Source organism: Salmo trutta, chromosome 33 (genome assembly GCF_901001165.1).
Source record: "Salmo trutta chromosome 33, fSalTru1.1, whole genome shotgun sequence".
Classification (NCBI taxonomy): domain Eukaryota; kingdom Metazoa; phylum Chordata; class Actinopteri; order Salmoniformes; family Salmonidae; genus Salmo; species Salmo trutta.
Window position 1 is genome coordinate 15,833,053 of NC_042989.1, and position 27,969 is coordinate 15,861,021.

General features: G+C 41.6%; 1 protein-coding gene across 6 annotated transcripts in view; it reads left to right on the forward strand.

Moving 5' to 3' along the window:
• The window catches only part of gabra2a (gamma-aminobutyric acid type A receptor subunit alpha2a), a 41,111-nt gene extending 13,797 nt beyond the window's left edge, over positions 1 to 27,314 (forward strand). For 4 of the 6 annotated variants that reach the window (XM_029729933.1, XM_029729934.1, XM_029729935.1 and 1 more), the window contains exons 7-10: positions 15,785 to 15,928; positions 16,229 to 16,381; positions 22,723 to 22,925; positions 26,028 to 27,314. In XM_029729933.1, coding sequence (XP_029585793.1) covers positions 15,785 to 15,928; positions 16,229 to 16,381; positions 22,723 to 22,925; positions 26,028 to 26,327 — 800 coding nt within the window. In that variant the 3' untranslated portion in view covers positions 26,328 to 27,314. The remainder of the gene's footprint in view (positions 1 to 15,784; positions 15,929 to 16,228; positions 16,382 to 22,722; positions 22,926 to 26,027) is intronic. The other 2 variants (XR_003871438.1, XR_003871439.1) reach the window with 2 other exon arrangements.
• The last annotated feature ends 655 nt before the right edge of the window (positions 27,315 to 27,969 follow it).

Below are 27,969 nucleotides of genomic sequence, written 5' to 3' on the forward strand. Positions count from 1 at the left end.
TACAGGATGGCAACAACAACTGCCGGATTTACACCTGGAACACACAATCCCTCTATCAGTGATCAGACTGTCCGCAATAGGCTGAGAGAGGCTGGACTGAGGGCTTGAAGGCAGGTCCTCACCAGACATCACCGGCAACAATGTCGTCTATGGGCACAAACCCTCTGTCGCTGGACCAGACAGGGCTGGCAAAAAGTGCTCTTCACTGACGAGTCGCGGTTTTGTCTCACCAGGGGTGATGGTCGGTTTTGTGTTTATCGTTGAAGGAATGAGTGTTACACCAAGGCCTGTACTCTGGGGCGGGATTGATTTGGAAGTGGAGGGTCCGTCATGGTCTGGGGTGGTGTGTCACAGCATCATCGGACTGAGCTTGTTGTCATTGCAGGCAATCTCAACGCTGTGCGTTACAGGGAAGACATCCTCCTCCCTCATGTGGTAGCTTCCTGCAGGCTCATCCTGACATGACCCTCCAGCATGACAATGCCAATAGCCATACTGCTCGTTCTGTGCATGATTTCCTGCAAGACAGGAATGTCAGTGTTCTGCCATGGCCAGCGAAGAGCCCGGATCTCAGTCCCATTGAGCACGTCTGGGACCTGTTGGATCGGAAGGTGAGGGCTAGGGCCATTCCCCCCAGAAATGTCCGGGAACTTGCAGGTGCCTTGGTGGAAGAGTGGGGTAACATCTCACAGCAAGAACTGGCAAATCTGGTGCAGTCCATGAGGAGGAGATGCACTGCAGTACTTAGTATCTGGTGTGGCCACCAGCTGCATTGACTGTTAGTTTCGATTTTGATTCCCCCTTTGTTCAGGGACACATTATTCAATTTCTGTTAGTACAATGTCTGTGGACGTTGTTCAGTTTATGTCTCAGTTGTTGAATCTTATGTTCATACAAATATTTACACATGTTAAGTCGTTTTGGCAAGTCAGTTAGGGCATCTACTTTGTGCATGACACAAGTCATTTTCCAACAATTGTTTACAGACAGATTATTTCACTTGGAATTCACTGTACCACAATTCCAGTGGGTCAGAAGTTTAAATACACTAAGTTGACTGTGCCTTTAACCTGTCTGGGATAGGGGGCAGTATTTTCACGTCCGGATAAAAAACGTACCCGATTTAAACTGGTTACTACTCTTGCCCAGAAACGAGAATATGCATATTATTAGTAGATTTGGATAGAAACACTCTAAAGTTTCTAAAACTGTTTGAATGGTGTCTGTGAGTATAACAGAACTCATATGGCAGGCAAAAACCTGAGAAGATTCCAAGCAGGAAGTGGCCTGTCTGCGAATTTGGAGTCCTTCTGTTGCTTCTCTATCGGAACTACAGTATCTGAGCTGTTACGTGACCCTTTCTAAGGCTTCCATTGGCTCTCTAAAGCATTCAGAAGCGGATTGAGGCGTCTCCTGTCTCTGGGCAGATAACAGGAGCACAGTTTGTCAGTGGACTGCCTGGTGACAAAGAGATTGGAGATGCGCGTTCACGAGACCTCGCCATTTTTTCTCTTCATTTTTGAATGAATACAGCATTGTCCGGTTGGAATATTATCGCTATTTTACGAGAAAAATAGCATAAAAATGTTTAATAAACAGCGTTTGACATGCTTCTAAGTACAGTAATGGAACATTTAGATTTTTTTTGTCTCGAATTGCACTCGCGCGTTACCCTTTGGATAGTGACCTGAATGCACGAACAAAATGGAGGTATTTGAACATAACTATGGATTATTTGGAACAAAAACAACATTTCTTGTGGAAGTAGAAGTCCTGGGAGTGCATTCTGACGAAGATTAGCAAAGGTAATACAATTTTTGTAATACTAATTCTGAGTTTAGTGTGCCCCGAAGTTGGCGGGTGTCTGAATAGCTAGCCGTGATGGCTGAGCTATGTACTCAGAATATTGCAAAATGTGCTTTCGCCGAAAGCTATTTTAAAATCTGACATAGCGATTGCATAAAGGAGTACTGTATCTATAATTCTTAAAATAATTGTTATGTATTTTGTCAACATTAATGATGAGTAATTTAGTAAAGTTTTGGGTGGGAATGCATGTTCTGAACATCACATGCCAATGTAAAAAGCAGTTTTTTGATATAAATCTGAACTTGATTGAACAAAACATGCATGTATTGTATAACATAATGTCCTAGGAGTGTCATCTGATGAAGATAATCAAAGGTTAGTGCTTCATTTAGCTGTGTTTTGGGTTTTTGTGACATATATGCTTGCTTGGAAAATGGCTGTGTGATTAGTTTTGGCTATGTACTCTCCTAACATAATCCAATGTTTTGCTTTCGCTGTAAAGCCTTTTTGAAATCGGACAATGTGGTTAGATTAACGAGAGTCTTATCTTTAAAATGGTGTAAAATAGTTGTATGTTTGAAAAATTGAAATTATTGAATTTTTTAGGTTTTTGTATTTCGCGCCACGCTCTTCCATTGGATATTGGCGAGGCGTTCCGCTAGCGGAACCCCTTGATGTAAGAAGTTAAACAGCTTGGAAAATTCCAGAAAATTATGCCATGGCTTTAGAAGCTTCTGATAGGCTAATTGACATCATTTGAGTCAATTGGAGGTGTACCTGTGGATGTATTTCAAGGCCTACCTTCAAACTCAGTGCCTCTTTGCTTGACATCATGGGAAAATCAAAAGAATTAAGCCAAGACTTCAGAAAAAAAATTGTAGACCTGCACAAGTCTGGTTCATCCTTGGGAGCAATTTCCAAACACCTGAAGGTACCACGTTCATCTGTACAAACAATAGTACGCAAGTATAAACACCGTGGGACCACGCAGCCATCATACCGCTCAGGAAGGAGATGTGTTCTGTCTCCTAGAGATGAACATACTTTGGTGCGAAAGTGCAAATCAATCCCAGAACAACAGCAAAGGACCTTGTGAAGATGCTGGAGGAAACGGGTACAAAGTATCTATATCCATAGTAAAACGAGTCCTATATCGACATACAGTTGAAGTCGGAAGTTTACATGCACCTTAGCCAAATGCATTTAAACTCAGTTTTTCACAATTCCTGACGTTTAATCCTAGTAAAAATTCTCTGTCTTAGGTTAGTTTGGATCACCACTTTATTTTAAGAATGTGAAATGTCAGAATAATAGTAGAAAGAATTATTTATTTAAGCGTTTATTTCTTTCATGACATTCCCAGTGAGTCAGAAGTTTACATACACTCAATTAGTATTTGGTAGCATTGCCTTTAAATTGTTTAACTTGGATCAAACATTTCGGGTAGCCTTCCACAAGCTTCCCACAGTAAGTTGGGTGAATTTTGGCCCATTCCTCCTGACAGAGTTGGTGTAACTGAGTCAGGTTTGTAGGCCTTCTTGCTCACACACGCTTTTTCAGATCTGCCCACAGATTTTCTATAGGATTGAGGTCAGGTCTTTGTGATGGCCACTCCAATACCTTGACTTTGTTGTCCTTAAGCCATTTTGCCACAACTTTGGAAGTATGCTTGGAAGACCCATTTGGAAGACACATTTGCAACCAAGCTTTAACTTCCTGACTGATGTGTTGAGATGTTGCTTCAATATATACACATAATTCTCCTTCCTCATGGTGCCATTTATTTTGTGAAGTGCACCAGTGCCTCCTGCAGCAAAGCATCCCCACAACATGATGCTGCCAACCCGTGCTTCACGTTTGGGATGGTGTTCTTCGGCTTGCAAGCCTCCCCCTTTTTCTTCCAAACATAACGATGGTCATCATGGCAAAACAGTTTTATTTTTGTTTCATCAGATCAGAGGACATTTCTCCAAAAAGTACGATCTTTGTCCCTATGTGCATTTGCAAAACGTAGTCTGGCTTTGGAGCAGTGGCTTCTTCTTGCTTCTTGCATAGTATCTTAAAGAGTAACAGCTAGGCCAGCAGCCTATTTGTTGAAACGAAAGATAAAATAATAATACAACATAGACCTTACCGTGAAATGCTTACTTACAAGCCCTTAACCAACAATGCAGTTCAAGAAATAGAGAAAATATTTACTAAATAAAATAAAGTAAAAAATAAAATAAAGTAACACCAAAAAATTATATAACAATAACGAGGCTATATACCTTAGATCCTGTAGTTCACGATAATCTCCTATGGCTTGCTCACATTGAGGGAAAGGTTGTTGTCGTGGAACCACACTGCCAGGTCTCTGACTTCCTCCCTCTGTTGAGTGCGATCTTAGTGCCAGTACTTCATCCAAGATGGCGTAGCAGTTCAGACGTCCTGTCGTGTCCCGTGTATATATATATATATTTACATCTTTTTTTCTTCACTTATCTTTTTACATTTTTTTTATTCTAAATACTCAACCCCAAAGCACTCTCCTGCAACCCGCCTCATCAATTAAAAAAAAAAAAGAAAGTATTATTTACCTCATCTGAATTCCACGACAGAAGCTAGCCAGAGGTTAGCCATTTTCACTGGCTAACGTTGAAGTTCAGCTAGCTACGGTTAGCTGTCCTCAGCTATCCATTAGCTCGAAAAGCTATCGCCAGTTTTTGTACAGCGCGACTCAGACCAGAGCATATCGGACCTATTCTCTCTCCTTTCCTCGATTTCTACCGCAGGCTCTGGACATTTACACCTGGATCTTGCAGCTAACTAGCTGCTACCTGAGTGACTATTGGCAACGTCGGTCACGGAATTAACACACACTATTACGGAGCTAGCTAGCTAGCCAGCTGAAGAGTTCCGTCAGCCACTCGTGGGCTATTCCTGAGCTAGCCAGCTGAAGTGTCTCCTGGGCTACAACTCACCTATCCTGACCCGTTTTACTGCCGATGCGGAGCCCCATTGGGTCTTCACGACTGGATCACCGACGTTATCTGCCCGAGGGAGTTGTCCAACTGGCCCCTCCGTCGCGACGTAACCTGATCGCCCATCTGCGGCCAGCTAATCGTTAGCTGTCTTTTCGGATGCGATCTGAATAGGTCTGTCGGACACTTTTCTTGGGCCACTATAACTAACTATTTTGCCAACTTGGACAGGTCCCCCCTTCCACACGGAACCCCACTAACCCACAGACGGAAACGCACGAGGCGGCTAAAAACAGACCTCCCTCCCATCTTCCACCAGCTTGCTACCTATGGCCCGGCTAGCTGTCTGAATCTCACTGGACCCTCTGATCACTCGGCTAAGCATGCCTCTCCTTAATGTCAATATGCCTTGTCCATTGCTGTTCTGGTTAGTGTTTATTGGCTTATTTCACTGTAGAGCCTCTAGCCCTGCTCATTATACCTTATCCAACCTCTCAGTTCCTCCACCCACACATGCTATGACATCTTCTGGTTTCAATGATGTTTCTAGAGACAATATCTCTCTCATAATCACTAAATGCCTATGTTTACCTCCTCTGTACTCACATCCCACCATACCTTTGTCTGTACATTATACCTTGAAGCTATTTTATCGCCCCCAGATACCTGCTCCTTTTTCTCTCTATTCTGGACGTCACAGACGACCAATTCTTATAGCTTTTAGCCGTACCCTCATACATATTCTTCTCTGCTCCGCTGGGGATGTAGAGGTGAATCCAGGCCCTGCAGTGCCTGGCTCCACACCTACTCCCCAGGCGCTCTCTTTTGATGACTTCTGTAACCGTAATAGCCTTGGTTTCATGCATGTTAACATTAGAAGCCTCCTCCCTAAGTTTGTTTTATTCACTGCTTTAGCACACTCTGCCAACCCGGATGTCCTAGCTGTGTCTGAATCTTGGCTTAGGAAGTCCACCAAAAACTGTGAAATCTTCATCCCTAACTACAACGTTTTCAGACAAGATAGAACGACCAAAGGGGGCGGTGTTGCAATCTACTGCAGAGATAGCTTGCAGAGTTCTGTCCTGCTATCCCGGTCTGTACCCAAACAATTTGAACTTCTACTTTTAAAAATCCACCTCTCCAAAAACAAGTCTCTCACCGTTGCCGCCTGCTATAGACCCCCCTCGGCCCCTAGCTGTGCTCTGGACACCATATGTGAACTGATTGCCCCCCATCTATCTTCAGAGCTCGTGCTACTAGGCGACCTAAACTGGGACATGCTTAACACCCCAGCCATTCTACAATCCAAGCTTGATGCCCTCAATCTCACACAAATTATTAATGAACCCACCAGGTACAACCCCAAAGCCGCAAACACTGGCACCCTCATAGATATCATCCTAACCAATGTGCCCTCTAATTACACCTCTGCTGTTTTCAACCAAGATCTCAGCGATCACTGCCTCATTGCCTGCACCCGTAATGGGTCAGCGGTCAAACGACCTCCACTCATCACTGTCAAACGCTCCCTGAAACATTTCAACGAGCAAGCCTTTCTAATCGACCTGGCCCTGGTATCCTGGAAGGATATTGACCTCATCCCGTCAGTAGAGGATGCCTGGTTATTTTTTTAAAATGCCTTCCTCTCCATCTTAAATAAGCATGCCCCTTTCAAGAAATTTAGAACCAGGAACAGATATAGCCCTTGGTTCTCCCCAGACCTGACTGCCCTTAACCAACACAAAAATATCCTGTGGCGTTCTGCATTAGCATCGAACTGCCCCCGCGATATGCAACTTTTTAGGGAAGTTAGAAACAAATACACACAGGCAGTTAGAAACGCCAAGGCTAGCTTTTTCAAACAAAAATTTGCTTCGTGCAACTCCAACTCTAAAAAGTTCTGGGACATTGTAAAGTCCATGGAGAATAAGAACACCTCCTCCCAACTGCCCACTGCACTGAGGTTAGGAAACTCTGTCACCACCGATAAGCCCACTATAATTGAGAATTTCAATAAGCATTTTTCTACGGCTGGCCATGCTTTCCACCTAACTACCCCTACTGCATTCAACAGCACTGCACCCCCCACAGCTACTCGCCCAAACCTCCCCCATTTCTCCTTCTCCCAAATCCATTCAGCTGATGTTCTGAAAGAGCTGCAAAATCTGGACCCCTACAAATCAGCTGGGCTTGACAATCTGGACCCTTTCTTTCTAAAATTATCTGCCGAAATTATTGCAACCCCTATTACTAGCCTGTTCAACCTCTCTTTCGTGTCGTCTGAGATTCCCATAGATTGGAAAGCAGCTGCTGTCATCCCCCTCTTCAAAGGAGGTGACACTCTTGACCCAAATTGCTACAGACCTATATCCATCCTACCCTGCCTTTCTAAGGTCTTCGAAAGCCAAGTCAACAAACAGATTACCGACTATTTCGAATCCCACCGCACCCTCTCCGCTATGCAATCTGGTTTCAGAGCTGGTCATGGGTGCACCTCAGCCACGCTCAAGGTCCTAAACGACATCGTAACCGCCATCGATAAGAAACAATACTGTGCTGCTGTATTCATTGACCTGGCCAAAGCTTTTGACTCTGTTAATCACCACATCCTCATCGGCAGACTTAGTAGCCTTGGTTTCTCAAACGATTGCGTCGCCTGGTTCACCAACTACTTCTCTGACAGAGTTCAGTGTGTCAAATCGGAGGGCCTACTGTCTGGACCTCTGGCAGTCTCTATGGGGGTACCACAGGGTTCAATTCTTGGGCCAACTCTTTTCTCTGTATACATAAATGATGTCGCTCTTGCTGCTGGTGAGTCTCTGATCCACCTCTACGCAGACGACACCATTCTGTATACTTCTGGCCCTTCTTTGGACACTGTGTTAACAACCCTCCAGACGAGCTTCAATGCCATTCAACTCTCCTTCCGTGGCCTCCAACTGCTCCTAAACACAAGTAAAACTAAATGCATGCTCTTCAACCGATTGCTGCCTGCACCTGCCCGCCCATCCAGCATAACTTCTCTGGACGGTTCTAACTTAGAATTTGTGGACAACTACAAATACCTAGGTGTCTGGTTAGACTGTAAACTCTCCTTCCAGACTCACATCAATCATCTCCAATCCAAAGTGAAATCTAGAATTGGCTTCCTATTTCGCAACAAAGCATCCTTCACTCATGCTGCCAAACATACCCTCGTAAAACTGACCATCCTACCAATCCTCGACTTCGGCGATGTCATTTACAAAATAGCCTCCAATACCCTACTCAACAAGCTGGATGCAGTCTATCACAGTGCCATCCGTTTTGTCACCAAAGCCCCATATACAACCCACCACTGCGATCTGTATGCTCTCGTTGGCTGGCCTTCACTTCATAATCGTCGCCAAACACATTGGCTCCAGGTCATCTACAAGACCCTGCTAGGTAAAGTCCCCCCTTATCTCCGCTCACTGGTCACCATAGCAGCACCCACCTGTAGCACGCGCTCCAGCAGGTATATCTCTCTGGTCACCCCTAAAGCCAACTCCTCCTTTGGTCGTCTCTCCTTCCAGTTCTCTGCTGCCAACGACTGGAACGAACTACAAAAATCTCTGAAATTGGAAACACTTATCTCCCTCACTAGCTTTAAGCACCAGCTGTCAGAGCAGCTCACAGATCACTGCACCTGTACATAGCCCATCTATAATTTTAGCCCAAACTACTACCTCTTCCCCTACTGTATTTATTTATTTTATTTATTTTGCTCCTTTGCACCATATTATTTATATTTGAACTTTCTTCAAACTACAAATCTACCATTCCAGTGTTTTTCTTGCAATACTTTATTTACTTTGCCACCATGGCATTTTTTTGCTTTTACCTCCCTTATCTCACATAATTTGCTCACATTGTATATAGTCAAAAAAAAAAAAAAAAAAAAAAAAATTCTACTGTATTATTGACTGTATGTTGTTTACTCCATGTGTAACTCTGTGTTGATGTATGTTGTCGAACTGCTTTGCTTTATCTTGGCCAGGTCGCAATTGTAAATGAGAACTTGTTCTCAACTTGCCTACCTGGTTAAATAATGGTGAAATAAAAAAATAAAAAAAATAAATTACAAGAAGTAGCTGCTCTGTCCTGCCGATGTACGGAAAACCCAGACAGCTCTATATTATCCGTGTCGTAGTTCAGCCATGACTCGGTGAAACATAAGATATTACAGTTTCTGATGTCTCGTTGATAGGATAGTCTCCACCGTAGATCATCAATTTTGTTTTCCAGTGATTGCACATTGGCTAATAGAACTGATGGTTCTATTAACCTATACATTTGTGTGTAATGGCATGGTGTTTTATGTACTCTTCCAAGTAATCTCACAGGCTTATGTTTATAATTTTGTGAATGTAAATCACGGATTGCACGTCTCGGTCAGGCTCAAGGGCTGCCCCAAAACCCCTGTCATTGACCTTGCATAGTCACAGGGCAGGGAGTTTGGGCAAAGCCCCATCTGAGACAGCAATTTTACAGTCCATTATCTAATAGGTCTAGCCACTATAAGGTGAACAAGTGGTAGCCTAAGTTAGCAGTATATAGCTGAGACAAATAGCCTGTAATGGAGACAATGCCCCTGTTTTGGGATTACATTTTACATTTACATTTTAGTCATTTAGCAGACGCTCTTATCCAGAGCGACTTACAGTGGTGAATGCATACATTTCATACATTTCTTCTCCGTACTGGTCCCCCGGGGGAATCGAACCCACAACCTTGGCGTTGCAAACACCATGCTCTACCAACTGAGCCCCTCTGTGTCCCCTCTGTGTCCTTCATTCCTCCCATCCTTGAAGACATCACCAATAGATGGATAGTGAAAGGAGATTTTACTCTAGACTACCAACCAAGTCATGTCAGATCAGTGATTATTTCTTTATATATAGCCTATGCTCATTGATCATCATTGATCTAATAGGCCTATATTTATATCAATGATTATTTCAAGAAAGGGAGAATCCATCCATTAATATATTCAAACAAAGCCTAAGAATAGCTGCTTTGCACATGCAGGAGTGGTCCTTGAGATGCCTCTTCTCCCACAGACAGGTGCTATAGGTTTATAATGGGCTGCAAAATAGCGGTGTTGTAGCAGCTTGACATGAGACACATACACACGCATAGCCCCCGGTCTCCAGGATCCCAAGATAATTTGTTTAATTGGGTGTGCTCACATAGCCTAGCCTATAGTCGTTAGAAGGAAATACTACTGTTAGTAAAACACCATGGATAGGTCATTAATGGTTGCTATTATGCACAGATGTTTTATTCCCCTCTATTCTGAACTTTTCTTTTCTCATATAGGCCTAGCTGTAAGACTCTCTAATCTACTGTCTGTAGTCTATGCAAGGTGTTCGCCTAAGCTACACAGAAGAACATTGTAGCAAATTCAGAGGGCAGACTGACAGAGACTAATACCCCTTTTACATCATGGTGCAATGCATATGTCATCTTCACGGAGTCTCGCCCCACTACTGATCAGACAAGTGTAGTGATTGTAACACAAGATAGAGGCGACGCTGTCTCTTGTCAGAGATTGCATTTATTGTGGGAGATTGCTAAATATTACCTTTTTATCCAAGACAGGATAAATATATTGTTTCAGGTGATAATAAAACATGTTTTGTTTAGTTACTTTATCCTCAACTTGTTTCTCTAACTTTATAGCATGTCAAGCTAGCTAAAAGCCAACGCTAATTTGAATGTACCATTGTAGCTAGCGACCTCACCTAGTAATGACTTTTGGTTTTTATAATAAATGTTATCACAATAAACTTCAACTGAAGGCAAGTCATATAATATAATGGGTATTATTTAACATGACTATTATAATATTACTCACTTTTATGGAATGGGTAAAGTTGCTAGCGATCCCATAAAGCCATCAATATTTTAATCTTCTTCTATGGTTAAGTAACTTCCTGTTCTTTGACAGACTGAAAACGACTCAAAGTTAGAACAACTTCAAAGTATGCTCTGGCCGTCTCGCAACGGAGCCTTCAATCACAAGGGCGCATTGCGTTTCCACTCCGTTGTGGGTGCGATGTAACAGAGTTTGTTGGGGTAATGTGAACAAGGCTTAATGCCTTGATCACACTGACAGTGTCACTGCATTTTAGTACACCAGAAGTACATACATTTCCAATGGAATGCTGTGTTTGCCTTACAGAAATGCATTGCAGAGGCAGTTGCAGGGTATTTTGTCTGGTGCATAGTTGGATTTATCGAACGTATGCGTTAAACTGTATGCATAGATGGCTTGACAGAAATGACAGCAGAATGTTGAACTTTTGTTGCACACACATCCTATTGATGCTGTGTACCATTTTAAGCAATGACGCTGTCGGTGTGATCAAGACATAATGCCTCGAACACACCTACAGCACCATTGTGCAAAATGGTACGCAGATCATCTAGATATGTGTGCAACATACAGTACCAGTCAAAAGTTTGGACACACCTAATCATTCAAGGGGTTTTCTTTTTACTATTTTCAACATTGTAGAATAATAGTGAAGTCTTCAGAACTATGAAATAACACACATGGAATCATGTAGTAACCAGAAAAGTGTTAAACAAATCAAAATATATTTTAGAGTACCAAAATGCAATGACGCTGTAGGTGTGATCGAGGAACCCCAGGTCTCTTCCCAGTCAGTGACAGAGCCAAGAAAGTTTTTTGTTTGCGCTCATAATGCACCATGGCCTTTAGAAGAGCATATGCCTATAGTATGAAGATTTCAGGGGGAAACTTGATGTGTGTGCGCACATGCAGTGACACCTGTTTGAATGAGTTATTAGATAATTAGACTGATAAGCATGCGTGCGCAGTGACACCTGTTCCAACAAGTGTATTAGATCATTTGTTTTTTGCCCCTACTTTTTAACACCCACACACAACCCACCCATCTTTACCTATGTATGCAACCACACAGGCTTGGATGAAATACCTCATCCAAGTCTGTGTGGTTCCTCCTTCTGAAAAGACCCAATCTGTGGCTCAACCTCTTCCAGGTCCTAATAATTATAGGGGGTACTACATTTGGTCTTTAGAAACACATTTATTTTATTTAGCTAGGCAAGTCAGTTAAGAACAAATTCTTATTTACAATGATGGCCTAGGAACAGCAGGTTAACTGCCTTGTTCAGGGGCAGAACCACAGATGTTTACCTTGTCAGCTCAGGGATTCGATCTAGAAACCTTTCAATTACTGGCCCAACACTCTAACCACTGGGCTACCTGCCGCCCCAGATAACACATCCATAAATGGCAAAAAAGGCAGTAAAAAAATTATAATAATCATAAGGAATAAGGGTTTGAAGTATCTGTCCTATACTTAATTATATACTTTTTGTTTTACACATAACCCCATTTTTATGGTAGGCACAAAATGAACTCCATAATTCCATAACAAATTTTAACCGGTATGGTTACCTTCAGACGAGTCCGTCACACTTGTGGGGTCATAGAGCAAAATGAAAAACACCATTGTGTTCGTGAGAATCTCCCCTTTCCATAGAGTGAAATGCTACAGCGATTTTCGGGATGTTTCATGGTCTGACAAACACCGCTGTGGTTTTGTCTACCTTCGCAGCCGATGCAAAAAAAACCATATCTCTAGCTTAAACTGACGTATTTTGATGGGGATTTTTTATTATGCTACTTATATTGACGCACCAGTGATAATTCTGTGCAAAAAGAGCAAGGATTTCCTTGTTACTGAAGCCGATTGTAAAGTATAGTTTCACCAGTCATTTAACTCCGGCATGTCAAAGGTGGAGCGCACAGCAACAGGGAGCCAGAGAGGTATGCAATTAATAACCAAATCCCTTACTTTAATCGCAGGTTGACTTTTATTGCCAAGAGTCTTGTCCTGGAGGAACAACTGAGTGATTTCCCATTAGATAGGCCAGCTATAATGTCAAAATTGGCTAGATTATGAAAACAAAAAATAGTTTTTAAAGTACTATCTCTTCACTTGGTCCTAATTCAAAATTACAATGCTTGTCTTTCATAATTTGGTCAGTTATGTATTTTTTTAAAATTATTATTTCACCTTTATTTAAACAGGTAGGCTAGTTGAGAACAAGTTCACATTTACAACTGCGACCTGGCCAAGATAAAGCAAAACAGTGCGACACAAACAATAACACAGAGTTACACATGGAATAAACAAACAGAGTCAATAATACAATAGAGAAAGTCTATATACAGTGTGTTTAAATGAGGTAGGATAAGGGGGTGAGGCAATAAATAGGCCATAGTGGCGAAATGATTACAGTATGACAAAATAAACACTGGAGTGATAGATGTGCAGAAGATGAGTGTGCAAGTCGCAATACTGGGGTGCAAAGGAGCAAAATAAATAACAATATGGTGATGAAGTAGTTGGATGGGCTATTTACAGATTGGCTATGTACAGGTGCAGTGATCTGTGAGCTGCTCTGACAGCTGGTGCTTAAAGCTAGTGAGGGAGATATGAGTCTCCAGCTTCAGTGATTTTTGCAGTTCGTTCCAGTCATTGGCAGCAGAGAACTGGAAGGAAAGGCGGTCGAAGGAGTTATTGGCTTTGGGGGTGACCAGTGAAATATACCTGCTGGAGCGCGTGCTATGGGTGGGTGCTGCTATGGTGACCAATGAGCTGAGATAAGGTGGGGCTTTACCTAGCAACGACTTATAGATGACCTGGAGCCAGTGGGTTTGGCAATGGATATGAAGTGAGGGCCAGCCAACGAGATCATACAGGTCGCAGTGGTGGGTAGTATATGGGGCTTTGGTGACAAAATGGATGGCACTGTGATAGACTGCATCCAATTTGCTGAGTAGAGTGTTGGAGGCTATTTTGTAAATGACATCGCCAAAGTCAAGGATCGGTAGGATAGTCAGTTTTACGAGGGTATGTTTGGCAGCATGAGTGAAGGATGCTTTTTTGCGAAATAGGAAGCCTATTCTAGATTTAATTTTTGATTGGAGATGCTTAATGTGAGTCTAGAAGGAGAGTTTACAGTCTAACCAGACACCTAGGTATTTGTAGTTGTCCACATATTCTAAGTCAGAACCGTCCAGAGCAGGGATGCTGGACGGGTGGGTAGGTGTGGGCAGCGATCGGTTGAAGAGCATGCATTTAGTTTTGCTTGCATTTAAGAGCAATTGGAGGCCACGGAAGGAGAGTTGTATGGCATTGAAGCTCGTCTGGAGGTTAGCTAACACAGTGTCCAACAAAGGGCCAGAAGTATACAGAATGGTATTGTCTGCGTAGAGGTGGATCAGAGAATCACCAGCAGCAAGAGCGACATCATTGATGTATACAAAGAAAAGAGTCGGCCCAAGGATTGAACCCTGTGGCACTCCCATAGAGACTGCCAGAGGTCCGGAAAACAGGTTTGACACACTGAACTCTGTTTGAGAAGTAATTGGTGAGCCAGGCGAGGCAGTCATTTGAGAAACCAAGGCTATTGAGTCTGCAGATAAGAATGTGGTGATTGACTTAGTCGAAAGCCTTGGCCAGGTCGATGAATACAGCTGCACAGTATTGTCTCTTATCGATGGCGGTTATGATATTGTTTAGGACCTTGAGCGTGGCTGAGGTGCACCCATGACCAGCTCGGAAACCAGATTGCATAGCGGAGAAGGTACGGTGGGATTCGAAATGGTCGGTGATCTGTTTGTTAACTTGGCTTTCGAAGACCTTAGAAAGGCAGGGTAGGATAGATACAGGTCTGTAGCAGTTTGGGTCTAGAGTGTCTCCCGCTTTGAAGAGGGGGATGACCGCGGCAGCTTTCCAATCTTTGGGGATCTCAGACGATACGAAAGAGAGGTTGAACAAGGTAGTAAAAGGGGTTGCAACAATTTCGGCTGATAATTTTAGGAAGAGAGGGTCCAGATTGTCTAGCCCTGCTGATTTGTAGGGGTCCAAATTGTTCAGCTCTTTCAGAACATCAGCTATCTGGATTTGGGTGAAGGAGAAATGGGTGAGGCTTGGGCAATTGCAGTGAGGAGTGCAGGGCTGTTGACTGGGGTAGAGGTAGCCAGGTGGAAAGCATGGCCAGCCGTAGAAAAATGCTTATTGAAATTCTCAGTTATAGCGGATTTCCTAGCCTCAGTGCAGTGGGCAGCTGGGAGGAGGTGCTCTTATTCTCCATGGACTTTAGTGTCCCAGAACATTTTGGAGTTAGTGCTACAGGATGCAAATTTCTGTTTGAAAAAGCTAGCCTTGGCTTTCCTAACTGCCTGTGTATATTGGTTCATAACTTCCCTGAAAAGTTGTATATCGCAGGGGCTATTTGATGCTAATGCCGTACGCCACAGTATATTTTTGTGCTGGTCAATGGCAGTCAGGTCTGGAGTGAACCAAGGGCTATATCTGTTCCTGGTTCTAACTTTTTTGAATGGGGCATCCTTATTTAAGATGGTGAGGAAAGCACTTTTTTAAAGAATAACCAGGCATCCTCTACTGACGGAATGAGGTCAATATCCTTCTAGGGTACCCGGGCCAGGACAATTTAAAAAGGCCTGCTCGCTGAAGTGTTTTAGGGAGCGTTTGACAGTGATGAGGGGTGGTTGCTTGACCGCAGACCCATTACGGACGCAGGCAATGAGGCAGTGATCACTGAGATCCTGGTTGAAGACAGCAGAGGTGTATTTAGATGGCTATGTTTTGCTATGAAGGTTGAGTTTGTTGTTGACATGTCATGCCTAAGTTTGCTAATCTTGCCAATGGAAAAGTCATTAAAGTAGTTGGCAATATCAGAGGGTTTTGTGATGAATGAGCTATCTGATTCAATGAAGTACAGTATGAGCTCAAACTTTTTATTATCATCCTTTATATAATTGATCTTTGTTTCATAGTACAGTTTCTTCTTACTTTTGTTTAGTTTAGTCACATTTACAATTAATCAATTTACAGTACATTTGCCAATCAGCTGTTGTGCCAGACTTATTGTGCAGACTTATTGACCTTTATTACTTTCTGCAGATGCTTACACAATGGCTGAAGTGACGTACATTTGGACTCGAAACGCATCAGCGTCAGTGGAGGTAGCAGGAGATGGATCCAGACTGAACCAGTATCACCTTCAGGGACAAACTGTGGGGACAGAGACCATTAAATCAAGCACAGGTCAGGTCTAGACCAGAATAATCAAAAAATGGTGTGCTCAAATCAAATAGTGTTTTAAAGAAAAGTATTTTGGTGAAGGGTTGGAAAGGAAACATCAACTGGAAAATGAAAACCCACACTCACTAGTAATAGTAACCCGTGAGTGTGTGTTTTCAAGTTGATGAGTCTACACCAGTACCCATTACTGGATCTGAGCAGCAACACCAAGCAGAGACAACAATCTCCTGAACCAATATAAAAAAATACAGTTATCACACCACACTCTCACCTGTATTTGTTCTGCTACTTCCCTGTCTGCAGGTGAGTACACCGTCATGACAGCCCACTTCCACCTGAAGAGGAAGATTGGCTACTTTGTGATCCAGACTTACCTGCCCTGCATCATGACAGTCATCCTCTCCCAGGTCTCCTTCTGGCTCAACCGAGAGTCTGTACCCGCCAGAACTGTATTTGGTAAGCACTTTCACACACAATTACTTGATCACAGCAAATAGCGATTACTACCACAACGGTGCCATGTTTGCAACGTCTCATATGTGATTTTGTCTTTAGTCAGGCTGAACATGTTTGCCTATGTAGTCAAGTAAAGCATATTATTCCACTGGAAGTCTCTGCTCTTTAGTAGTTGAGAGTGCTCCTCAATGTTCAGGTCAAACACATCATATGTTCCGTTTTTCTAGTCAATCAGCCCTTGTCAGATCAAATGCATTCCACCATAGCTAGTTCAAACACCGGTTACTCTACAGTCAGGCCAAACACCTGCTCTTAAATAACAGCCTGGTCAGATAAGTCACATACTGCACATCCACTCATATCCCTGAGCAAAAGTGTTACATCTGACAGGCTAACACTATCAGAGCATCACAGCATGCTTCTCACAAGAAGCCCAGTCGACCCACAGAACAAATAAATAAAAACCCAGACCCTTATATCCTATTTGGAAATGTCAGGGACCTGTCGGTCTCTAAACTTTGGCTTCTATACACTCTCTCCGTCTGCCCCCTAATGTAGATTCCCCTCATATAATCAGTGCTAATTATGCATTGGAGTTCCATGTATTCAGAGCCAGTCAGTGTATTCACAACCTTAATGACATGAAGATTATGTTCTGTATTAGTTGAATGGTTTAACATTAGGGGAACTGGAGTGGTTTTTAATAGGCCTTTTAGAGGAGCAAATTCATGGCTTTTAAGTTGACTTAACATCAAACTACCACTTTAGCCCTCAATGTAAACACAGACCACAGGCGTATTAAAGATCAGTTACTCTAAATGCCCTTGGTTGCCAACATAACAGCCAACATATGAAAAAACTTTATCAGTTTTGTCTTTATATGCATTGTTGTTGGTTTAAATGATTGTAGACTAGTTTCTACAGTTTTAGGAAATAGTATATCCATCTATTTGTTTTCCTTTGAATACTTCTATATTATGAGTCCTTTCTTTTTCTTATTGTTTACATTTTGGGGTCAACTCACCATACAAATTCAAGACCTGCAGGATTTTCTGTCTATACTTTTAATTTGTTCACAATTCTCCCTCAGTCTTCTAGTGCATTAAACAGATGGATAACTATTCTAAAACATGTTCAATTATAATCCTCATGAATATCACTCGTTGAGACAGTCTAGCTCAGCATTTCCTAAACTTGGTCCTCAGGACCCCAAGGGGTGCACGTTTTGGTTTTTGCCTTTACACTACAAAGCTGATTCAAGTGATCAAAGCTTGATGATTAGATTATTATTTGAATCAGCTGTGTAGTGCTAGGGCAAAAACCAAAACGTGCACCCCTTGTGGTCCTGAGGACCTAGCATGGGAAACCCTGGTCTAGCTATTCATGCAAGGTTATTAAACATTTCATATTCAGATAATAGCTGGTAAATCCAGCTTTCTAGAGGGGTCAAAGAACTGTGGCTGACTGCTCCTTCTTTTCATTGTGATTTGGCACACATCATCCTTCCCTCCCTTACCATTCTACATTGAAAGAGTGAACAGGTTTCATGAAGTTGTTATGAATATGCTTCAAAGGGGGGCTGAACTTCCTGATCTAGCCTCGGTTTCAATTATCCTCATTCTGAAATGCCACTGATAATGAGGTGTGCTTTGATGTGGGTGTCTCTTTTGTGTGTTCGAATGTGGGAAGCGATGGTACATTCACTCTGCCAAAACAGTACACAGTTAGTCATTCACCCTTCTAGATAACTTAAAACAGTCTAACCAGGTCTTGTCTGGAAGTAGGCTAGACTAGCTAGCAAGCTAGCCAACTTCTTTCACCAATTAGCTTCAGCCGCTGGTGTGCAACCATGTGAAAGTTGGTTTGATTTTGAATAGCCTAGCTCTGGGGATAGTTAGGGACCGTCAATAAATTACACAATATGTTCATGTTGCATATCTTTAGTTGTCTCATTAAATGCTTTCAATATTTGCATATTCATTTCTAGAATTTATAGTTGGTTTGAGGTTTTTAAGTCATTGAAATTTGGAGCTTTTACTGATGGTCCCTAACTAGCCCCATAGGGATATTGAATGTCAAACTAAACGGACCATGGGCATTATGATCGGGTCCCGTGCAGCTGCGCTCCGAATTGATGATTACTTGGGTGCTGCCAGCTGTGGGCATGTGGGCAGGATTGAAATAAACCCAACCCAAGGAAGAAAACTGTTACGGTACCCTTCATTCTGTGACATACAATTCTTTCCTAATTATCTCGCAAATCTCAGTTTTGGATGAGATTGACTTTATGACAAATTATCCTATTTACACTTTGTAGTACATTTTGACACTACGATAATTGTTTCTGACTAATATCGATGCCACATTGACGTTTTCTACAAGAGAAGTTGTTTATTGCCTTCAGTTGCTCTTTAAAGGCACACTAACTTGTAACACTGTGGTAGCTAGGAATGAGTTACATAAACAATGTTGTTTGACAAACTACTATCAAATACACTGTAACATTTAGGGCTCTAATCAATCCGTAGCGCTGAAGATCTGCGCTGTAGCCTAATTGAAATTTAAAGGCATTGTTCTCGTGTTCGAGGAGACTGCATTCACGGTAAAAGCTGCATATATTGGCTCAATCGGAAATAATTCACGCTATAATGCAGATTTTCAGCAAAGGCCATCTAAGGAAAAGTGTTCCTTTTAGAACTGTGTTCCTTGTTGTCTCTGTTCTATGAGGTCTGGCTCTGTGGTGGTGTTCTGGTTAAATTATTAATGTAGTCACCACTTCAAGCCTCCAAAGCACATCCCCACAGGGCGTTTTATCCTCGCAATCGGAGGATTGTTATTTTACCCCGTTAGCCTGCGGTATGTTGTTTGATGTAGTTTCATGTTTCCTCAAATGCAATGACCCCCCCCCCCCCCCCCCCAAAAAAACTAACCATCAGCAGCCATGTGGAAAAAAACACCCATTATTTCACTGTCAATGTAATCTTAGTCAGAGGTTTGAAAGAAGTGATAACTCGTTGTCTATTTACATGCCTGTGTCTGCATGTTTAGAGTACACAATGACAATGTGTAGATTGTCAATGGAAAACATGTTTTCCAGATTTGTTTATCCTCTCACCTTCCCCTGCAATGCAGTAATCTAAGTGTATTTTTTTCCTCTCTGAAAATGATGAGGCCAGGCAATTAATAAAGAGAAAGGAAGATGCTTTGCATTTGCTTTGACTGAATTCATAGAACAGGGACTTAAGGGGGAGAGACACCTATTGATCATTTAGGAGGAAACTCAAGGAAGCGGAGGAAATATGGTAGATGCCTCTGTGTGTTTGTGTGTCTGTTATTTCTGTGTGTATTCCCATGTATGTAGGAGTATAGGTCTGGAGTGATACAACATCAAAAGGAAAACACATTATCCTCTCAAAGCATTGGAGTGGTTTGATAGGGTGGGATTCCTGCGTGTCCTCCAGCACCTGATAGTCTTTGTGCACCATGATGAGTACTTCATATCAGCTTGTTGGTAATACTTTACTTGAACTGCGCTGCCGAAATGCCTTCTTAAACAGATCATAGAAATGATGTGCTAGACATCATAAAAGGTCATGACAACAGCTCACCTTTGACTTGAGACAATTGAACAGTAAAACATATTTTTCCAGATATTTATCTATACATCGTGACTGTGTTATATAAAGAATATTTTTGTTAGGACTGTCGAAGTAAATGCATTAATAATGCGTTTAACTCGTGACATGTTTATCGGCGTACATTTTTGGGACGCCATTAATCACATCTTTATTTCTTCACTGCACTGAATCTTAACGCCTCAATCACACCAACGGCGTCTTTGCGCAAAATGGTACGCAGCATCATCTGGATATGTGTGAAACACAAGATCAACATTCACCTTCTGCTACCATTTCTGTCAAGCAGTTTGATGCATACATTCGATAAATCCAACGTATGCACCACACAGAACGAACTGCAATGCAATGCTGCAAGGCAAACACAGCGTTCCATTGGAAATGAATGTACTTCTGGTGTACTAAAATGCAATGATGCTGTCGGTGTGATCAAGGCGTAAGTGCACATGTTTCCGCACGGACCCTTTTTAAGCTCAAAACCCAACACTTAACACAGCTACGGTCAATGGGTGTTTCTAGAAGGGACACATATTTTGCCAAAATTGACTTGTCATATTAGGTTTCGGAGAATTTACGCAGCAGGGTAAATAACATAGGGTTAGCTAAAAACTACTTTTGACATCAATTTCACAAACTGTATCCCATCTAGACATGCCCTAGTCAGTGCTTGTGCCTTAACATGAAACCCCTTTACATCGCAGAGAACCTTGTGCCTCTATCCAAAATCATGTAAAAATTATGCCCAATGTTACCAGAAATGTTTTTCTTTCTGTCGCAGATTTGTGCGCATGTCACGGGCCACTCGCGAGCCACTATTTTTTGGGGTTTGATAACAAAATGTATTTAGCTAGCTAGTTATGTTACCTGACCACAGGAAGAACTGACATTTTTTAAAATTTGTTTATTATTTAACCGTTATTTAACCAGGCATGCTTATTTACAATGACGGCCTACCAAAAGGCAAAAGGCCTCCTGCTGGGACGGGGGCTTGGATAAAATTTTTATTTTTTAGGACAAAACACACATGACAAGAGAGAGACCCCAACATAACATAAAGAGAGACTTAAGACAACACAGCATGGTAGCAACACAAAATGGCAGCATCACAACATGGTAGCAGCACAAAACATTGTGCAAACATTATTGGGCACAGACAACAGCACAAAGGGCAAGAAGGTAGAGACAACAATACATCATGAAAAGGAATAGGCTACAAAGAGATGCTTTAAAGGTAGGCTGCATATGCAAGAGTGGGGTGTTTATGATTGTGTGAGAGAGGATGTGTGTGAGAACGGGATTAAGTGGGGGAGTTCGATTTGCCTGGCCTATTTCCCGGGTGAATGGAGATTTCACTGAAGGACCAACGGAATGGCCTAAAATGTTCAAACTCCGCTCATCCCGGGCACTGAGCCATGCAAAATGAACTTGCCCAGCAAGAGCGAGAGGAGGGTGTAGGCGGGAGAGTGTGTAGGCCTATGGGTGTAAAGTTATCTGAACAGTACAGATGGTAACAGTGCTTTCATAACATTGTTAGACAAGTTTAAAAGCTCTTTGTTCTTTGTATCCATAGATCCCGTTCTTTTTTCCTATAGTCACACTCATTTAGAATGTTTGAAGCTTTAACAGTACTTAAAGCTGTATACGCGCACGTGCACGTGCAAGTGTTAAACTTCAAGAAATATTTATAAGAGGGAGTAGGCTTACTTAACCATCGGGAGTGTTAATAGCGACTTTGTGTTTACTGTGAAAATGTTATTTTACCAGGTAAGTTGACTGAGAACACATTCTCATTTACAGCAACAACCTGGGGAATAGTTACAGGGGAGAGGAGAATGAATGAGCCAATTGTAAACTGGGGATTATTAGGTGACCATGATGGTTTGAGGTCCAGATTGGGAATTTAGCCAGGACACCAGGGTTAACATCCCTACTCTTACAATAAGTGCCATGGGATCTTTAATGACCTCAGAGAGTCAGGACACCCATTTAACATCCCATCCAAAAGACAGCACCCTACACAGGACAGTGTCACTGCCCTAAGGCATTGGGATATTTTTTTAGAACAGAGGAAAGAGTGCCTCCTACTGGCCCTCCAACACCACTTCCAGCAGCATCTGGTCTCACATCCAGGGACTGACCAGGACCAACCATGCTTAGCTTCAGAAGCAAGCCAGCAGTGGTATGCTGCTGCTATTAAAACCGTCTAATTTTGTGTTTCCGTCCCCAATCAATGCATAGTATGCCTGCAACTCAATGCACAGTTTTTTGAATGGAAAAATCTTTCTTTAGGGCCATTAACTCTATTTAATTATTGTAGTCGTTTGACAGCCCTAATTTTTGTGCATGGTATGGGGATGTGCATTTGCTTTGTAATGCTCGCGCGTGAGGAGTTTTCCCCAGGTTTTCACAGTAACAGCAGCCACCGTAGTTACATCTTGAAAGAAAGCTTCACTCAAAACGCAGAGAGGTGTACACGTGGGAATACTTTTTTTGTAGCCTACCCGAGAATCATCCACATGAATAATCGATTGTCATTGTGGATGGAAATACCATTTTCTGTTACACATAGAAATACAAGTGAGCAAGGAAAAAACTACAGTACTCTTCACTTACTGCAGATGGAATTACTAGTATTAATCATTCAAATGAATTGTCAACATTTTTGATTTAGCTTGTGATCACATTTCTCTTTTTGTGATGACACAGGTGTGACCACTGTGCTCACTATGACGACTCTCAGTATCAGTGCCCGTAACTCTCTGCCGAAGGTGGCCTACGCCACGGCCATGGATTGGTTCATCGCGGTATGCTACGCCTTTGTGTTCTCTGCCCTCATCGAGTTTTCTACCGTCAACTACTTCACTAAAAGAGGCTGGGCCTGGGACGGCAAAAGTGTGGTTAACGTCAAGGTAACCAGGGCAACCCCACTGACCACTGACAGTCCCATATTGCTGTTCATTAAATTGAATGTCACATGCAATCCTGCATTTGAGTTAACACTGCATCTTTATCATGGTACTGTACTCGCTAATAGCAGTTTTCATTTAGTAATGCTATAAGAGGTATGTGCAGAACAAGTGAACAACGGCTGTCAAGACAAATACAAATCTGAACAATTGTCATACATTCGGTTAATGTACAGATTCTACAGCCCCATGGCATTGCAGAGATAAATGTAAAGGAAATGCAAAGACATAGCTATGAAGCATAGAAATAAATACATTATATTCAAAGCAAGCCAGGCTCTCTAATACTCAGAAGTGTTTGCCTGAATATCCATGTTGAGATATTGCATCTGAAGCGGTACCTTATTAAAAGAGAGGGAGGGATGAAAGGAAGATAAAAGGAGATGAGGAGCTGCGTGTGGGTGCATCAAAAGCAGAGGCGAAACGCACAAATTATCTGTGATCTCTCAAGTAGAAGATTGTTGATACAGTTACAGTGCCTTCAGAATGTATTCATACCCCTTGACTTATTTCACATTTTGTTGTGTTACAGCCTAAATTTAAAATGGGATTAAATAGATTTTTTTCTCACCGATCTACACACAATACCCAATAATGACAAAGTGAAAACATGTTTTTAGAAATTTTTGCAAATGTATTGAACATTTCATACAGAAATATGTAATTTACATAAGTATTCACACCCCTGAGTCAGTACATATTAGAATCACCTTTGGCAGTGATTACGGCTGTGAGTCTTTCTGGGTAAGTTTCTAAGAGCTTTGCACAGCTGAATTGTACACTATTTGCATATTATTATTTTAAAAATTCTTCAAGCCACGTCAAGTTGGTTGTTGATCATTGCTACATAACCATTTTCAAGTCTTGATGTTCAAGCCGATTTAAGTCAAAACTGTAACTCGGCCGTTCAGGAACATTCAATGTCATCTTGGTAGGCAACTCCAGTGTATATTTGGCCTTGTGTTTTAGGTTATTGATCTGCTGAAAGGTGAATTCATCTCCCAGTGTCTGTTGGAAAGCAGATTACACCAGATTTTCCTCTAGGATTTTGCCTATGCTTAGCTCTCTTCCGTTTTTCCCCCCCTATTAAACTCCCTAGTCTTTGCCGATGACAAGCATACCCATAACATGATGCAGCCACCACCATGCTTGAAAAAAATTAAAGAGTGGTACTTGGTGATGTGTTGTGTTGGATTTGCCCCAAACATAACGCTTTGTATTCAGGATATAAAGTTAATTTCTTTGCCACATTTTTTGCAGTTTTACTTTAGGGCATTATTGCAAACAGGATGCATGTTTTGGAATAGGTGTATTCTGTAGAAGCATCCGTCTTTTCACTCTGTCATTTAGTTCAGTATGGAATCACTACAATGTTATTGATTCATCCTCAGTTTTCTCCTATCACAGCCATTAAACTCAAACTGTTTTAAAGTCACCATTGGCCTCAGGGTGAAATCCCTGAGCGGTTTCCTTCTTCTCTGGAAACTGAGTTAGGAAGGACGCCTGTATCTTTGTAGTGACTAGGTCTATTGATACACCATCCAAAGTGTAATTAATAACTTCACCATGCTCAAAGGGATATTCAGTGTCTGTTTTTTTTACAATCTACCAATAGGTGCCCTATGAGAGGCATTAGAAAACCCTCCATGGTCTTTGTGGTTGAATCTGTGTTTGAAATTCACTGGTCGAATGAAGGAGCTTACAGATAATTGTATGTGTGGGGTACAGAGATTAGGTGGTCATTAAAAAAATAATGTTAAACACTATTATTGCACACAGAGTGAGTCCATGCGACTTATTATGTGACTTATTAAGCACATTTTTACTCCTGAACTTATTTAAGCTTGCCATAACAAAGGGGTTGAATACTTATTGACTCAAGACATTTCAGCTTTTCATTTTTTATTAATTTTTAAACATTTCTAAAAACATTATTCCACTTTGACATTATGGAGTATTGTGTGTGTGTGTGTGTGTGTGTGTGTGTGTGTGTGTGTGTGTGTGTGTGTGTGTGTGTGTGTGTGTGTGTGTGTGTGTGTGTGTGTGTGTGTGTGTGTGTGTGTGTGTGTGTGGGCCAGTGACACAAAATCTCAAGTTAATCCATTTTAAATTCGGGCTGTAACACAACAAAATGTGAAAGTCAAGGGGTGTGAATACTTTCTGAAGGCACTGTAAGCCAGAGAAATAAGTGACACCAAGGCTGTGTTTAGACAGACAGCCAAATTCTGATATTTTTTTCAAGTAGTTGGTCTTTTGACCAATCGGATCAGCTCTGAAAAACATCTGATGTGATTGGTCAAAATACCAATTAGTGGAAAATAAGATCAGAATTGGGCTGCTTTCGAAACGCAGCTCAGCATTCAGATTTCATAAGTGTTTCTGCGTTCCGAATTCTGATTTCAGCTCATTCCTTTCCCAGCATATCTGATAATTACACCTTCTCCCCACAACTCACATACTCAGAGGAATGTGTGTGACAGCGACAGTGATGGGTGTGCTTTTACTTCAGAATAACTATTACTAACTGAACTGCTTGTAACCATATCCATATCCTGCCATAATACAGATTTGATAAGTGAGGCCAATTAGAATGGTCATGAGAGACTTCAAAGAGATTCACACTCCATAAGGACCTCAAGGTTACTGTTCATTTCAATCCAAATTGATATTGAAATGAAACCCCATAAGGCTTAACAGGCAATTTAGCAAATTATACACTTTGTTTTGGTAATACATCATAGATTGTTAAAGACAGAATCATAATTACTGTGAAATAGCTACTGTACAACAGATGCTCCATTTTCAAATCAGAAGAATAATTTCAAACATATTATGGTGTCGGTATTATGCCTTGAAATGAGCTTTTAGCTGTGTGAGAGGTATTGAGAAAACAAATGCAATGATCTAGTAACAATCCAACACTTGGAGGATCAGTTAGCCTTCATAGTAGTATTACCTCTGGCTTGTAGTGTCTCTCATTGTATTACAACCAGTAATTAATTACAACCAGTCTCTAATGTGTATTTTATTTCTCTCCTACAACAGGAGGCATCCTTCACGAAGAAGAACAATGCCTACGCTGTTGCCGTGGCAAACTACGCTCCAAACATCACCAAGGACCAAGGTGGTATGCCCACCATCTCCAAGAGTGCCACCTCTGACCCCAACAAGGCCAAGCCAGAGGTCAAGCCCGAGCAGAACAAGAAGACCTTCAACAGTGTCAGCAAAATCGACCGTATGTCCCGGATTATGTTCCCTGTGCTCTTCAGCGGTTTTAACCTGGTCTACTGGGCCACCTACCTGAACAGAGAACCAGTCATAAAGGACATGGTCCCATCCAAATGAATACAAAATATTCACTTTGCAAGGAGACAGGATTCACTTTACACAGCTGACCCAGGACTGATGATCTGTGTGCTTTTATGTGTGTGAGTTTGGTTACATGGAGCCGTGGCATGCACTGGAGTCAATATGGTTGCTTTCTTTTGTAGGCGCATTCATTACGAGGAGATACCCAGGTAAATGATTACTAACTTCTAGTTGAATTGTAATTTGTTTGAGAGTTTATAGTTGTAAAGAGGTTAACATTTAACGATTGTTTGTTTATAGTGATGTAAGGATCTTATACTTACATAAATAAAGAAACCACTGGTGCTTTCTCTACCTTCTATTTGAATCTCCAAGAAACCAACTGCCATAATTCAGTCAACACAAAAAATAGTTACCAACTCCTAGTTATAACCCTGTATTGAAGACTCCTGTATAAGAAAGCACAGACAAGCATTTCCTGTTTTTGTTCCATTATTAACCTATATCATGCTCTTCATATTTTACGATGTAAATGTTTGTTTCCACTATTTTTTACTTTAATCTGATCAAATTCTTAAGTTGGAAATAAAGACCGTGTTGCACCCTTTTTTCATCACACAGTGAACACAGATCTACCCAAGTGAGTGTTGATCCTGCAGGTTCCGGCAGTACACAGCTAGACTCACCATAGGTTCAGGGATGGATGAAGGATCACTTCCTATCACTTCCTATCGTAGGCTCAAAGACACTGTGACAGAGGACAGTGAATAGACACAAAGTGTGAGTAAGGCTTGCAGGAATGTACTTTATGCCAATATTTAATATCACTGTTATCTATCATAGAGTTGGATGTGTTTTGTATTTACAGATTCATTTAATGACTCAAGTATGTGATTCCCTGTTGTCACCATTTTATATGCAATGTAGCTTTTTTCTCTGATGCAGATCAAAGGACCCAGATGCATACAGTGGAGTTGGACATTTTTGACACCCATGATAAAGATGAGAAAAAATAATTATAAAATAAATAATTTAAATACTGAGCTATATTGTATGCATGTTATATGCAAAAAAAAAATGGGCCCCAGGATCCACCACCATATTTTACAGTAGGTATGGGGCCAAAGAGCTATATTTTCATGTCATCTGACCAAAGCACTGGTTCCATTTAGCAAACTCCAGGCATTTACATGCGTTTGTTTTAGGACATTTTTCTGTGTTTTATATTTCCACCCTATGAGGTTGGAGTAATACTGGGAAATTGAGAAAATTATGATAATGTCCTTTTAGTGTATGAGCTGTTTCAAACGGTCACCTAAAAGTTCTTCCAGTTTTCGTGGGATGGAGTTTGGTTCTTCCATGGTGACATCACCATGCGGTAAATGTGTGAATAGACCAATAAGAAATAGAGTTCCAAACCTCTCTGCTAATAACATTTAATTTTCCGTTTTTCCCTCCCCACTCAGACCCCTCCCAGACCATCCATTCAAAATTCTTGCTTGAGAAATTGTTCTTTGCTAAGAAGCAATTTTTGTTTATTTTTGGCCATTTTAATTTAAAACAATCACAGTAAGGTACTTAATTGTTCCCCAGACATTTTAGTAAAAACCTGGTTGCCTCTGCCAGGAGGCTGAAACTTGGCCGCAAGTGGATGATAACCAAGACAATAATCACAAGC